At 27.6% G+C, this 15631-nt stretch overlaps 3 protein-coding genes across 3 annotated transcripts in view; 2 read left to right on the top strand and 1 right to left on the bottom strand.

Moving 5' to 3' along the window:
• Positions 1–13397, bottom strand: part of LOC145946618 (methyl farnesoate epoxidase) — a 107598-nt gene extending 94201 nt beyond the window's left edge. Inside the window, exons 1-2 of the mRNA XM_083056362.1 lie at positions 13138–13397; positions 12138–12184 (exon numbers count right to left, since the gene is read on the bottom strand). The gene's annotated coding sequence lies outside the window, so the exon portion shown is untranslated. The remainder of the gene's footprint in view (positions 1–12137; positions 12185–13137) is intronic.
• LOC145946633 (retinoid-inducible serine carboxypeptidase-like) lies at positions 1282–5696 on the top strand. The gene is made up of 9 exons (XM_083056383.1): positions 1282–1339; positions 1609–1838; positions 2180–2410; positions 2833–2943; positions 3195–3414; positions 3500–3670; positions 4011–4088; positions 4676–4833; positions 5628–5696. Exons 1-9 carry the CDS (start codon positions 1282–1284, stop codon positions 5694–5696), a joined length of 1326 nt encoding a protein of 441 aa, XP_082912509.1.
• LOC145946620 (retinoid-inducible serine carboxypeptidase-like) lies at positions 7280–15603 on the top strand. Its single transcript, XM_083056367.1, has 9 exons — positions 7280–7359; positions 8263–8492; positions 8833–9063; positions 9367–9477; positions 9767–9986; positions 10073–10240; positions 10597–10674; positions 10951–11108; positions 15368–15603. Exons 1-9 carry the CDS (start codon positions 7302–7304, stop codon positions 15434–15436), a joined length of 1323 nt encoding a protein of 440 aa, XP_082912493.1. The 5' UTR covers positions 7280–7301; the 3' UTR covers positions 15437–15603.
• Positions 15604–15631: the final 28 nt, after the last annotated feature.

The raw sequence follows: 15631 nt of genomic DNA, 5'->3' as shown, positions 1-15631 counted from the left end.
CAGGATTTCTCATCTTCGATATTACAATATAATACATACATATATGTATTATTCATAATATAGCAGTCAGAGTCTATTGCAGTAGCTTTAATATATGATATATCATTGGCAAAAAGTAAACAATTTTTAATATGGATGCGATAAAACGAAGAACGCCTGCTATTGCAATTTAATAAGCGCATTATTTTAATAATTTTAATCCTTCTAGGATTATATGTTAGGGGATTATCTTAAGATGCAACAAGTATCATCTAATTTTCGAATTGTCTCAATAAAGATCCGAAGATATTTCTTTTCATAAGCAAGCAACTAACACGGCAAAAAAAATGTTTCTTTCTCTCATACTAAATAAGTTAATAGATATTAGAGGACGAATCTTATAATAGATTATAATAGATTATACTGTTTGTGTGTGATGGACCTATTTGTTATCATTCACACGACAACACTCGAGCGATGAGGAGATATTAATGTAAACCATTATGTACCTTCATGCGTCACATTATGTTTCTTTAATAAAGGAGTATGTTAAAAATTGGTCGATTTTTACCCCCAAGGCCGATAAAATTTGCATTGTTTCGTATAGTTTTTTGGCCGTATAATTACGTATATGTATAAGTAGGGCGATTTTTGTCCGCAGTCGGAAAATAAAATTTCTATGATTTGTTAAAGATTTTTGGCTGTAAAATGACGCAGTAATATCTGTTTACTGTTAGTGTAGGTTGTAGATAAAATCGATGACAACCTCAAAGATAGATAATAATTATAAATAAATGAAAAGCTATATATTGGACATTGAATCTATTCGCCAGTGAGATTTTCGAATATGGCAATTACAAACAAAGGAGCACGAGACGGTATCGAGTCTTTGTTCAAGAGATACAGAAGCCCGCGAGATTATTGATATGGAGAAATTAAAGCATCGGTAAGATCAAACTCAAATCGTACATCGACGCGATAGATTTTGCTATTCTATATTGTTGTATTAACGATTGATTTTGATTGTTAGATATGACAGATAAGTAATTATAAGATTATATGCGAGATATCAGGAGTACATTTCAAATAAGCGAATTATATAGACGTGTGAGATATAATAAATATTTTTATATGTATATATTTTATGTAGCAATATTATGTCAACTCTCTATTAGTTTTAGAAAGATCTCACCGCGCAAACACAAGAAGACAATGAAGGACATATTTATATACACTTTTTGTGTATAGCAATGTAATCTTAACGATTAGTTTAAAAAGATTTCGCCGAAGAAACACAAGACGATGAAGCGACTACTTATTTGCATTTTTACCATATTGTGCTTTGTTTCTGGGAGTATTGGTAAGATAAAATATAAATTTTACATTGGGATAATAGATTTTTGTTATCACACAATTTCGTACAGCTGATTATGATTGTTACATATATGTATAACAAATTTACAAAAAGGACGTATGAAATAACCAAGTTATCTATATTATAATTATTACGAAAATTACTATCTTTGACATAATTTTGCGATTTTTGATACCAGTTGCGTAATTGTTATTTGCATTTTTTAAATTTATTAATATAATTATTAAGAATAAAACCTCTTTCAATCAACAAAGGGAGAAAAGGATTCGGCCCTGGAGAACAAGAATGGGGCTATGTCGATGTACGTCCTAATGCACATATGTTTTGGTGGCTTTACTTTACTACGGCAGACGTTAAATCATATTACGACAAACCGCTAATCATCTGGTTACAAGGTGGCCCAGGTTCATCTTCGACCGAGTTTGGAAATTTCGGCTTACTAGGGCCTCTTGATGGGAATTTAAATCCAAGGAATTACACTTGGGTATAATTATAATTATAATTATATATGCGTGATATACAAAAGCAAAGGATATTATTCTGTCGGAATCACATACATATAATCTATATTTATTGTCTCACATATCTATATAATTTATAAATTATTAATAATTGACACTTAATTTATTAAAATATAAAAAGTGACACGATATAGTCAATATAATAGAAAAAGCGTAGAAAAAAAGACTATTTTTATGAAAAATTAATAACAAAAACACAGAATAATAAGATGGAAAAAACTATGGCTTTTTTAAATCTACTGACTGTAAAATGTGAACCATTCAAATAAGCTTGTAAATAGTTCCTAATTTTTTTGTGTCATAGGTCAAAAATTACAATGTGCTCTTCATCGATAACCCTGTTGGCGCTGGCTTTAGTTATGTTACTGGTACAGAGGGATTCGTAACGACAAACGCTGAGATTGCGAGCGATCTTCTAGAATGTATTCGAGGATTCTACAATCAATTACCGAAATTTAAGTCTGTCCCAACGTATATCTTCGGTGAATCGTATGGCGGAAAAATGGGCGCAGAGTTTGCGCTTGTCTGGGCTCGAGTAAGAAACACAAATGTGCTAATTATAAAAATTAACAAATAAAACGATTATACAATTCCATTTAAAAAAATATCAATGATTTCAAAATCTCGATATAGGAGAGAGGGAGAGTAAAATAAAAAAATGTATCAATTATATAAGATTTAAATATATATATATATATATATATATATATATCCACATGTATATATTTAAAGCAAACAATTTCTTTCTGAGATGCATTTTATATATATTATAAAAACCAACAGAGATATTTAAGATAATCAAGAAACATTCATTCTCTTTTTTTTCTCTCTTCCTTTTTCTGTGAGCTATAATATTTATAAATAACTTTAGTAATTATCACTAATAATAGTATTCAATAAACACAGACGATTTACTAAAAAAATTTTCATGTGTCAACGCAAACTTGTGTTTCTTAGGCTCAAAAAGCTGGCAATATTCAAAGTAATCTGAAGGGGATTGCACTTGGGGATGCTTGGATTTCTCCTATCAATTCTATAATGACATGGGCGCAATTTCTACTCAACATGGTAGTATTTAATTATGCATCTTTTTTGTGGCATTTTTACGAAATCTATTGTAAAGTGCTGTGTTTTTATACAATATTATATAAAAAGAAAACAAATAAATAATTATATCATCAAAAAAGAGAGTAAAATATAAGTCCCGATAATAAAATTTACTGGATTTCTCTGTCATTTTCTTTTACAAAACTTATTTACAAAATTTTCCATTAATATTATTAATACATTGTTATAAAATTCTTGGATATATTTTACAGGGTATGATTGATATGCATGATTTTAAAGATATTGACACTGCAGCAAATGCCACAAAAAAAGAAATTGAAATGGGCAATTGGAAAATGGCAATTAAATATTGTAGAAAAACTCAAAAAATAATTTTTAATACAGCTTACAATATTGATTTTTACAATATTCTGGCAAAAAGACCATTTAAACTTGGTTTATCGCCAGAGACTGTATGGTTCTTTATTGCTGGTATATAATCATGATAGATAACATTAATAGATTGTTGATTAATATAATAATCATTATCACGTATTATTTTTTTAACAATTTGCAGACTTATTTATATATGGACCTTTTGCTCGAGGTCAGCAAAATTCACTTAATAGTTTAATGAATGGCTCAGTAAAAAAAACGCTCGGTCTTGAAGTCAGTCATGTTTCTCACGAAAATAGAACAGTTTTCAACTATTTAAAAGAAGATTTTCTGAAGCCCGTTACTAATATAAGTATTAATCAAATATACGTATTAATATAACAAAAATAATATAGCTTAATAATGCATTGCTTTCAAGTAAAACGAATATAAAAACTAGAATTTTTGTAAGCTTCCGATAAGCTGTTGCGTCAATTTTCATGAGTTATAAGAATTTATAAAAAGAGGAAAATAGCTTGTGTAAATTTAAATCTGTCACAACACATGTAATCAGATACTTTGTTCTGAAACTGAATCTTTCGTGAAATTGAAGATGTTTCATTTCTCGTAATGACTGCATTTTTTACATTATATTTTATATTATATTAAAATCCCGAAATTAACTGACTAAATGCAAATATATTTTGTTTCAGTAGAACTATTACTCAATGAAACCAACTTCAAAGTATTTGTATACAACGGAAACATGGACTTAATTGTGTCCACAATAGGTAAGTTAATTTGTTTTCTTCTATGCGTTACAACACATAATAAGGACGCTAATAACGCGCGTTAACATAAATAAAAATATTTGTAAATTAAATTAAAACGTTAAAATTGTTAAGTTTTGTAAAATAAATTAAAATATTAAAAACATTATAGCAATCTTGAATATAAATATAATACAAATATATTGAAATATTTCCATTAAAATCCAAAATAATCTTAAGGATAGATCTCAAATAGCCAAGTAAATAGAAATTGTTGAATTCTTTCCTTCGTATTTCGATAATTTACACACATTTCAACAACTATTTATTAAAAATTATTCAAGTTTTAAAAGATATTAATTTTTCGATTTTTTTCAAAATTGATGTGTGGAAAATCAAACTTTATAAGATAAAATGTTATTCTAGTTTCTAGTTTTTTCTTTATGTAGAGAATTATTATCTTACCAATACATCGCCCCCCCAATAATGAATCACTCTATATATTTTGTGCTAATGCTCTTACTAACTCTATTTACTATATGAGTTATTATCCATATTATTTTTGAAATTTTTCTCGCATAATCAGTGGTTACTTTATTATATTTTAGGCACCCTCTTTTGGATCGAAAAATTAAAATGGAAAGGAGCTAACACTTGGAAATATTCGATTAGGGAGCCACTTGTTTTTAAAGACAATGTTGTCGAGGGCTATGTCAAAGCGGCAAATAATTTTGCAATGTATTGGGTCAATAGAGCTGGACATATGGTATGTGCACATAAGAGTCACTTTTTTATTCAACTTTCAACTTTCATATTTGTTGTAATATCGTCAGAAGCAATCCTCAAAATTAATTCGTAATAAGTAAAATTCTAAATCGATAATTCTAAGCAAAATTCAATAGTATGACAATAATACGACAATAATACAAATTTCACACACAATCGATGTGATAATCGCTACTTTATTCGATCTAATGTTAATTTCACGTACTTTTATTTTCATGTTTTAATATTAAAATTGCTTTATCCAATATACATAAAATTATATATTTTAATTAATATAAGTATTTATATGAGAAATGTGTATATGTTAATATAATTATAGAATCTCCAAGATATATTTTTCAATAAAGAATTTCTCAGTATCTACTACGTATCAATAAGATAATATAATTAAAGTAATTAAAAATAGAAAAAATTTAATGCAAAAGAGCTCATGGAAGAAAAAAAAATACCGTTTTATAATTAATAAGAATCTTTCATAAAAAATTATTGAAGATCAAATACAATAAATATATATAAAATTTATTTTATATAGCAGATCTAATTTTATTTTTGTATGAAATATTTAATTTTTAATTACTTTAATTATATTATCTTTATCAATACATATATTATTATTTATGAAATTGTTCATCGAAAAATATATCTTGTGCAATTACACAATTATATTTTAAAATACATACATATACAAATATACTTAAATAAAATATACAAACGTATTGTACTTTATCGAATAAAACAATTTTAATATACATACATATAATGAAACATACGCAGGTTCCAAGGGACAATCCAACAGTTATGAAGCTAATACTACAGGACCTAACAAGCCACACAAACGAGTAAACAAAAGCTAAAACTAGTTTTAAATTTCTAAAAAATTATGTATTATTTATGTGACGCGCATCGTACTTAAATTACTGAATTTATTTTATACGTTTTTTTACTTTTAAGAAAAAGAAGCAAACAATAAAAATAATCATAAATATTAAATTGTTGGAAAATAATTTCGACTGTATTATCATATGTTAAATTAATATTATACATATATAATACATAATATAAATTTATTATTTATAATTATTTATATTTTATATTTATTATACATGTATATTATATATTATTATTATTATACTCTATAATATATAATATATATATAATATATTATATTAGAATTTATGTTTTTGCTTTAATATATAGATATATCAATCATTCGTTTATACCTGATTTGCGTTTCTTTTTCTTATTATACATATACCATCGTGCATATATTATTTTATTCAATAATGATTAAACATATAGAAAGAAAATTCACATAAATCGGAAGAATTCACTTAACGGGCAAAGTTCGAAGATTAAAAATTTAAAGTTTTGACTGTTGCTTGACTTTTTATAAATATTATTCAATTCAAAAGTTGATTTACAAAAGGCGATTTTTTGAAAAACCCACCCCACATTTTCAAAACATCCGACTAAATATCTTGTCATTTGTGTGATTCACGCACTTAATAATAGTGTTGACTTTAATTGATTATCACTTTATATAGAAATGAGAGAGAAAGAAATATATAGTACTTTACGCGTCTGTTACTGACTACTGATTACACACATAACATATACACAAATTCTCAATACAACCTATTACTTAAAAGTAACTTCATATTTTATCGTAATTCTCTATCTTTACTTTGCAATGAATACTTTACTTTGCATATTACGCATATAATGTTTTTTAATGTTATTTAATGTCCCAGTGTCTTCACTGTAAATATATTAATTATTGACGAAATTTGCAAGAAAAAACTATATTATGAGAACCATATTCTTTATCGCTTTAATAACGATGGCCATCGATTCATCAGTGAAAGGTCGACTGAAACTCGCCGGAATTTACAAATTCATCATGGACAAGTTCTCTTACTACGAGAAATTTGCAGAAATTTAACAGAACATAAGACAATCCAATCTTGTTAGTCTTAAAATGATTGCTTTGTGAAAATTCCGCGAAACAAAAGATAAGCGTAAACGATGACGAGGATTATGCTGCAAGAATAGCCTGCGCAATAGATTTTGCTATCCTATATTATTGTATACTAATGGTTAATTTTGACTGTTAGATATGGCAAATAAGCGAAACTATGTGCGAGATGTCATGAGTACATTTTAAATAAGGGAACGCGAATTACAAAAATATGAAATACAAAATATATATATATATTGCAATTATTTAGCAATGTTATTTCAATGATTAATTTTCGCAAGATCTCGCCACGTAAACACGAGAAAACACTGAAGGATATTTATATACGCTTTGTGTATATAACAATGTAATCTCAAACGCGAAATAATAATGAAGGACATATTTATATATGCTTTGTGTGTATAGGAATGTAATCTCAACGATTAGTTTCCAAAAGATTTTGCCGCAGAAACACTAGAAGCTAGAAGACGATGGAGCAGTTACTTATTTCTATTTTCACTATATTGTGCTTTGTTTCTGGGAGTATTGGTAAGTTAAAATATAAATTATACATTGGCGTGATAAATTTTGTTATCATACAATATCGTATAATTGATTTTGATTATGAGATAAGAAAAAGTATGTGTGAAAAGTCACGATTATATTCGAAATAAAGTGCGCGGATTATACAAGAGATCGCAGGGAATTAGCCTATCTTGTCAAACATATGTTATTTTAATTATTCATCTTGTGCGATTTTCACGCATAAATCATTACACGTAACTAAAATATTTCGTCCCGGAACTCGCGATGCAAAGAAGATTGTAGAAGATGATAAATTCTAATTTATAATGTTCAAATATCTTACGCAATTTACTCTAATCATAAAAGAACTGAACAAATATGCATTTTTGATCATACTTTTATTTATCGTATGCATTGTGCGAACTAAAACTTATGCTCTTGTTTTAATGCTTAAATTTATTTATAATAGTATTAGTTATTGTTAGTAGATAATATTTAAATTGAATTATTGGACAAAGAAAATTAGAAGAATCAGAAATGATACAAGAAATTATGCAAGAATTATAACAGCAAAAAAAATGCATATAATACGAACAGAGGAAAAAATTTTGAAGAAATTCGTAACTGTGTTAAAATAAATTGTAAAATAATTTTAACGAAAATTGAAGGAAAAAATTTTAAGTATTTCTTGTAAACATTAATATGATAAAAACAAAAATATGATAAAATAACTTTTCGTATACACGACACGAAGTAAACAAATTATCTATATTATCACAGCTATGTCAGCCAAATCACCTCTATCTTTGATATAATAAATTTTGAGATTTTCACTGAAACAGATTATATATACATATAATTGTTACACGCAATTTTTAAATTTATTAATAATCATCAATAGTAAAAATTGTTTTTCAATTAACAAAGGAAGAAAAGGATTCGGCCCTGGAGAACAAGAATGGGGCTATGTCGAAGTACGTCCCGATGCACATATGTTTTGGTGGCTTTACTATACTACGGCAGACGTTAAATCATATTACGACAAACCGCTAATCATCTGGTTACAAGGTGGACCAGGGGAGTCTTCGTCCGGCGTTGGAAATTTCGAGGAACTAGGGCCTCTTGATGTGAATTTAAATCCAAGGAATTATACTTGGGTAATTAATTATTGCGTGATATACAAAAGCATAGGATATTATTCTGTCGGAATCATGTATAATCTATATTTATAATAGTGTGTATATAACTTATAAATTATTAATATTAATTATTAATATAAATAATTAAGACACTATTTATTATAATGTATAGAGTGATCGGGTATTGTCAGTGTAATAGAAAAAAGATAGAAAAAAGATGACTTTCATAAAAAATTAATAACAAAAACGCAGAGTAATAAAATGGAAACAAACTTTGTTGCTTTCTCAAATCTATTGACTAGAGTCATTAAAATAAGCTTGTCTTAGATAGTCTTTAATATATATTTATGTGTCATAGGTCAAAAATTATAATGTACTCTTCATCGATAATCCTGTTGGCACTGGCTTTAGTTACGTTAATGGTACAGCGGAATTCGTGACGACAAACGCTGAGATCGCGAGCGATCTTCTAGAATGTATACGCGGATTCTACAAACAATTACCAAAATTTAAGTCTGTTCCAACGTATATCTCCACGGAATCATATGGCGGAAAAATGGGTGCAGAATTTGTGCTTGTCTGGGATCGAGTAAGACACAAATGTGCTAATTAAAAAAAATAATAAATAAAGGAATTATGCAGTTCAATTTGTGTGCGTGTGTGTCTTTAAAGCAAACAATCTTTTTCTGAGACGCATTTCTATATTATAAAGAACAACAGATATATTTAAGATAATTACGAGATGTTCTCTCCCCCCCCCTCTTTCTTTTTCAGTAAACTATAATATTTGTAAATAGTTTTGGTAATTGTCATAAATAATAGTATTCAATAGAGTAACGATTTATTAAAGAGAAATTTGCATCTGTCTAACGCAAACTTGTGTTTCTTATAGGCTCAAAAAAATGGTACTATTGAAAGTAATCTAAAGGGGATTACACTAGGAAGTTCTTGGATTTCGCCTATCGACTCTGTAATGAACTGGGCGCCATTTCTACTCAACATGGTATTTATTAATTATTCATTGCCTTTGCAGCATTTGCATGAAAGTATACAATCTATTGTAAAATGCATCGATTTTATAATAGATTATATAAAAATAAATAATCAAAAAATAATATGATACTACTAGAAAAAAAAAGAGAAAAACATATGCCCCAGTAATAAAATTTTCTTGCTTTGTCTGCCATCTCCCTTTAACATTCTTTTCGTCAGCTCTTACATTAATTGTATTTAAAATTTTATTCTCCATTATTTATCTATTCCTATATAAAATTTTTGGACATTTTTCTCAGGGCATAGTAGATACGAGAGGTTTTGAAATAATTGGCACTGCGGCAAAACAGACAAAAGATGATGTTGAAACTGGCAAATGGTTAAAAGCTTTTTACTCGTATGCTACTACATATTATATCATTTTAAATACAACCTACAATGTTGACCTCTACAATATTTTGAACAAAAAGAATTATTCGAGCAATTTATCGCCACAAAGTATATCCTCCTTTGATAAAGGTATACAATCATGATATATAACATAATAGATAATAATTAACATAATAAACATTTATCAAGTATGTATCGTTTTTTTTAACAAATAGCAGATACTATACATCGACATTCTGTTCAATCTGAAAATGATTCACTTAGCAGTTTGATGAATGGTCCAGTAAAAGAAGCACTCAGTCTTGAAGTTACTTATGACAATCAATCTTATGGAGTTTATCATTATTTACGCGAAGAATTTATGAAGCCTGTTATTAATATAGGTATCATCCAAATATGTCAGATACATGTATTGTTAAAACTAAAAGAAACTAGTGTAACTTAATAATGCATTGTCCACTATTTCCAAGTGGAGTGGATGTCAAAAATGAAATTTGTAAACTTCCGAAAAACTATTAAATAAATTTTCATAAATTGATGAATTTATAAAATAAGAGAGAGATAGCTTGCATACATGTATGTGTGCAAACTTAAACCTGTTGCGACACATACATTTTGCTCTAAAATTGAATTTTTAGCGAAATGTCAAGATGTATCATTTCTCGAATAATGATTTCGTCTTATATATTTTATAATACATTATAATACGAAATTAACTTACGAAATTCAAATATTTCAGTGGAACTATTGCTTAATGAAACCAACTTGAACGTATTCGTAATCAATGGACATATGGATTTACTGGTCGACATATGGGGTAAGTAAATTTAGATATTAATAATTCGGTTTTTCTTTAGAATCAATTTTGTGAAAGATTAAATCTCGCATAAAAAAATGTTATTTAATTTTTTTTTTTAGTTCTTTTTTCATGTAGAATTATCATTTTTCCAATTGCATCTTCAATAAACCATTCTATATTTTGTGTTAACTGATATTATATTCTATGAGTTCTTACGAATAATATTATTTTTTTACTTTTCTTGTATAATCTTACTAGTTTTATATAATTCGTGATTATTTTATTATATTTTAGGCACAGGTGCCTGGCTCGAAAAATTAAAATGGAAAGGAGCTGACACTTGGAAAACTGAAACAATTAGGGAACCACTTGTTGTTGAAGATATCGTCGAAGGCTATGTCAAAGCTCAAGATAACTTCAGGATGTACTGGATTCTCAGATCCGGACATAAGGTATGTATACATACATACGAGTCACTTTCTCCCTTTCCATTCCGTATTTATTGTAATATCGCCGCGAGCAATTCTTAAAATTAATTCATAACAAGTAAAATTCTAAATTGAAATGTGCTCTATATATTTAATGCCACTTTGTGGCACTCATCATTAATGCAAAGTGATTTTATCACAGATTGTTATGTTATTCTATGTCCATTGTCCATAGAAAGCAGTATACATAATTTGATGACGTTAATTGAGAGACGTATAAATTCATTACAAATAATATAATACGATAATTCCGGAAATATTTTTATAAGTGATTAAACGTCTTAATACTTATATTATTTGGATGTTAAAATTATTTTTAATATAATACATTAGAAATTATTTTCAAGCAAAATTATACCAATATCAATATTTTTATAATCTTTAATATTATAAAATTAGTTTATTTCAAAAAATTATTTATTCAGCTTTGACAAATATTTCGCGCGTTGAATTTTATTTTATCTTATATCTCTAATGATATAAAGTTAAATTATAGATAAACATGGACAGATTATAAAAAATGCAAGAAAAGCGGATTCACAATTACTAAAATCATTTACACGAATTGAAATATAATATAAATTTTTTAATATAATGATCATAATATGTAACTGTAAAATATTTTCTGTTTTTGTTAATTTTTCTGTGACTATAAATTTCGAAATAATAAATCTATAAAATATTGTATATTTAATTATTTACACATATTTAATTATCTAATATTTAGTAAATACTTAATGAATCGAATATTTAATAAATATTTAATAAATTACAGTTATTCAAATTTTTAAATTTTTAAAAATAATATGTAGCAATATAATAATATACCTATATAATATAATAAACTATATAAAATTAAATAATAAATTTAGATTTTTTTCAAATAAACAATTCATAGAATAAGTAACATAAGAAACTTTACTGCTGTAATTGTGTGTGATATTATTATAGATTTATTCATATCGAAATATAAAAATAAAAGTTAACACTCACCGGGATGAAACACAGCGGTGGAGTTCTAATACACAGCACTGATCTCTCTGTAAAATTCAAATGTATTTAAATTATTAAATAATATCCAGAATATATATATTATATAATTAATATTTTAAAAAATGATATATGATAGTATTTTTTCTCTGATTTTTAAAAATTTATCTATTTTATGTAGTATCAAGAAATGTAGAAATTGAATCGGCTCGAAAAAAGTATCGCACGCTTTTTTTTTTTAAGTAATCGTGTTTAAACAGTAAAATAATCCTTACATACCGAACATTTTACAAAAAAAATTGTTAAATGCAATTAAATTTGCTCCTAAATAGATATTTAATAAAAACAGAATTACGTAATAAAAAGAATCTTTTTAAATATAAACTTATAAAATATAAAAATATAAGAAATAAATATCTAACTTTTATATAAGAATAATGATCTAAAAATAGCTATAAATTTTTTTAATTATTTTAAAACAAAAATTAAAATATTTTGTATCGTTCATCTCTATACAGGGTGTCCGGTGGTTCGCGTTTCACCTGTCGTAGGCAGATTCCTGGGATCATTTAGAGACGATTTTTCCTCAGCGAAAATGTCGAGGGAGGTCATCATTTTTTGCATGTTCCCAATTTTTGCCATCATGTATCTTTGTAACTAAGCCTTAAATTAAAATTCTATTAAAGTAAACTCTATCTGAAATTAACTGAAGAATGTGATTTTCTTAATATTTTATTTCCACAAGGCTTAGTTTGTGAAAAACCCTTTATTTTCAATCGCTTGTAACTCGAAAATTATTGATGCCTCGACATTTTCGCTGAGGAAAAATCGTCTCCGAATGATCCCAGGAATCTGCCCACGACAGGTGAAACGCGAACCACCGGACACCCTGTATATAGAGAGATGAACGAGTAATTAATTTTTACAAATAGAGATTAAATAGAGAAATAGACAAATAGACAAATAGAGAGAAAAAAAAAAAAAAGATTTATAAATTGCTAACCTTACGTTGCTCCGCGGTTGCCCGATGCCACCCCAGGTCTGCTTCTCCTCCTTTTTTGTTTCGTTCAGTTTTTGTTGCAACACTCACTCGCGAAAATAACACTCATCACATCGGTTAATTAATTGTGACCGCGCGCATCTACTAAAATCAACGGAATATGGCGATCGCGAAATTTACGCGGCACTTCTGACATTAACTTCATGTGACACACACTTCATTGCATTAGTATTGCGACAAGAAAACAACGTGAAAACTATAATCGTAGAGTTACTATTATCACATGAATAGAGATATACGTTAAAATCTAAAAGAGACAAATGTGCCCATGATATTCAATCAAAATCACGCGATACTCGAAAATATGTATAATTTAGGTTAAGATTGTTTTCACCACGGATTTCGATCAAATAAACCTCGCAAAATATGCAACCTTATACTACGATGATAACTTACACGCAGAATTATTGTATAATTAACCATGGCGTAGCCGACAAACATCAAAACTCGTGGTTGACAATTACGATTGTATGTATTATTTATACTTTGTACCGGCATCCGCGATGTTTTGTTTACGATCGAAAAATTCCAGCCTGACGTGTGTGACGTCAAGCACCTACTCTCGCTCTGAAATTACCCGATATTAAGCGAGTCGAGTGAATCGATATTTATAAAAATCGATAATGATATATGATCGATATAAAGTATTATATCGCGCATGATATATATATATATATATTTCCCTTACGTAAATTTCACGAAATATTCATTAATTATTAATAAACAATTGACGTACAGACGCTCGTTATTATATTTTTGATACGTACATACATTCCTAAAACAATATCGCGCTTCTTGGTTACGAGCGTCTGGCGACGCGTTGCTAAGGCGCGAGCAGTAAGAGGAGAGCAATAGGCGTGAATCAAGAAATTCGGCCGAAAGTTGCAAATAAATTCCAGCACTGACGTACAGTATCACATTTATACGACCGTTCGTTCCGATCAGTGTTGTGCTTAGATGATTTTAAAATTAGCTAGATAAAGATGAGATAAAAATATGTAAATTCATCTTAGATAAGATGAAGATGATTTTGTTTTAAATGTATCTAGATAAAAGATAAAATTATATGACGATTCATCTAGATAACTTCCAGATAATATTATTTTTAAAATCGCTTATGTAAACAGTTAAAAAATGTAAATAAATAAAAATGTAATGTAAAATAAAAAAAAATGGAAATTATAAAAGAGATATAAAAATATATTCATAGTTTTTATCGTTTACTGCTCAGTTCTACTATACTTAAAATATTTTCGTGTGCTATGAAACTCTAAATCAAATTATCTGAATATTATTTTAGATAATTTAGTAAAGATAACACTTTTTTTTTATCTAAGATGCAGATATAGATAATACATTTTTTAATTATCTATATAAAGATAAGATAACGCCAAAATTTCATCTAGATGATCATCTATATAATTTTATTTAGATACAGTAAACACTGGTTCCGATATTAATGATTTGAATAATTGCCAGCAAATATATGTAATTAAAATCGATAAAAAGTTCGTATTAGCAAGATGCGAAATTTAGCCGAATTTAACAAATAATTACTGTAATTTTTAATATCGAAATAATTTACCATTGCCATCTCCCACCGTGTTTCGGGCTTCAGATTCGCGAAATGAATACGCTTATATCATTTTAGCCGCTAATTGCAATAATAGAATACGGAACTTATCAAAGAAAATAATGCACGAAACGACACACGAAGCGACCGCTACCTTCCCGCACGAATGTCTCCGCGTAAATGCTAGCAAGTTCGTCACTGCTGCCAACTGTTGTAGTGGGAGGGAATTTTCAAACGCGCTTTACAGTACGGTGAAATTTAAAAAAAAATACGACAATAACACAATAATAACATTAAGCTCACATACAATCGGTATGTGTGTGTGTGTGTGTGTCATTTACTCGATCTATCGTCACTTTCATAAATTTTCATTATCATGTTTTAATATTAAAATTCCTTTACCTAATAAATTATTTATTTTAATTGTTTTTGTGGGAGGTGTGTATGTATTAATATAATATTACAGATCCCGTGAGATATATATATTTTCCAATAAAAAATGTAATTAAAACATAATATAACGTAAAGATAATACAAAATTAAAGCAATTATTATATATCTAATGTATTTTAAATGTGTGTGTAAATATTAATTACGCAGCTTCCGAACGACAACCCAGCAGCTATGGGGCTAATAATGCAAGAGCTGACAACTCATTCAAAGAAGTGAAGAAAAGAACAAAAACTCGTTTTTATATTTGTAAATATAAAAACTTAATGTGTACAATTTAACTGAAATTATTTTATCTATCTTTTTATTTTTAAGAGGAATAAGCAAACAATTAAACATATATATTTATTATTTTATTTGTTAAAAAACAATTCTGACTTGTTAAATTAAGATAACGTACTTTTTAATTGTCAT

Source organism: Prenolepis imparis, unplaced genomic scaffold (assembly GCF_030444845.1).
Source record: "Prenolepis imparis isolate NDT839.2.m4 unplaced genomic scaffold, iyPreImpa1.0 SCAF_17, whole genome shotgun sequence".
NCBI classification, from domain to species: Eukaryota; Metazoa; Arthropoda; class Insecta; order Hymenoptera; family Formicidae; genus Prenolepis; species Prenolepis imparis.
Note: the sequence above shows the minus strand (reverse complement) of the source record. Positions and strands in the feature narration are given on the sequence as shown.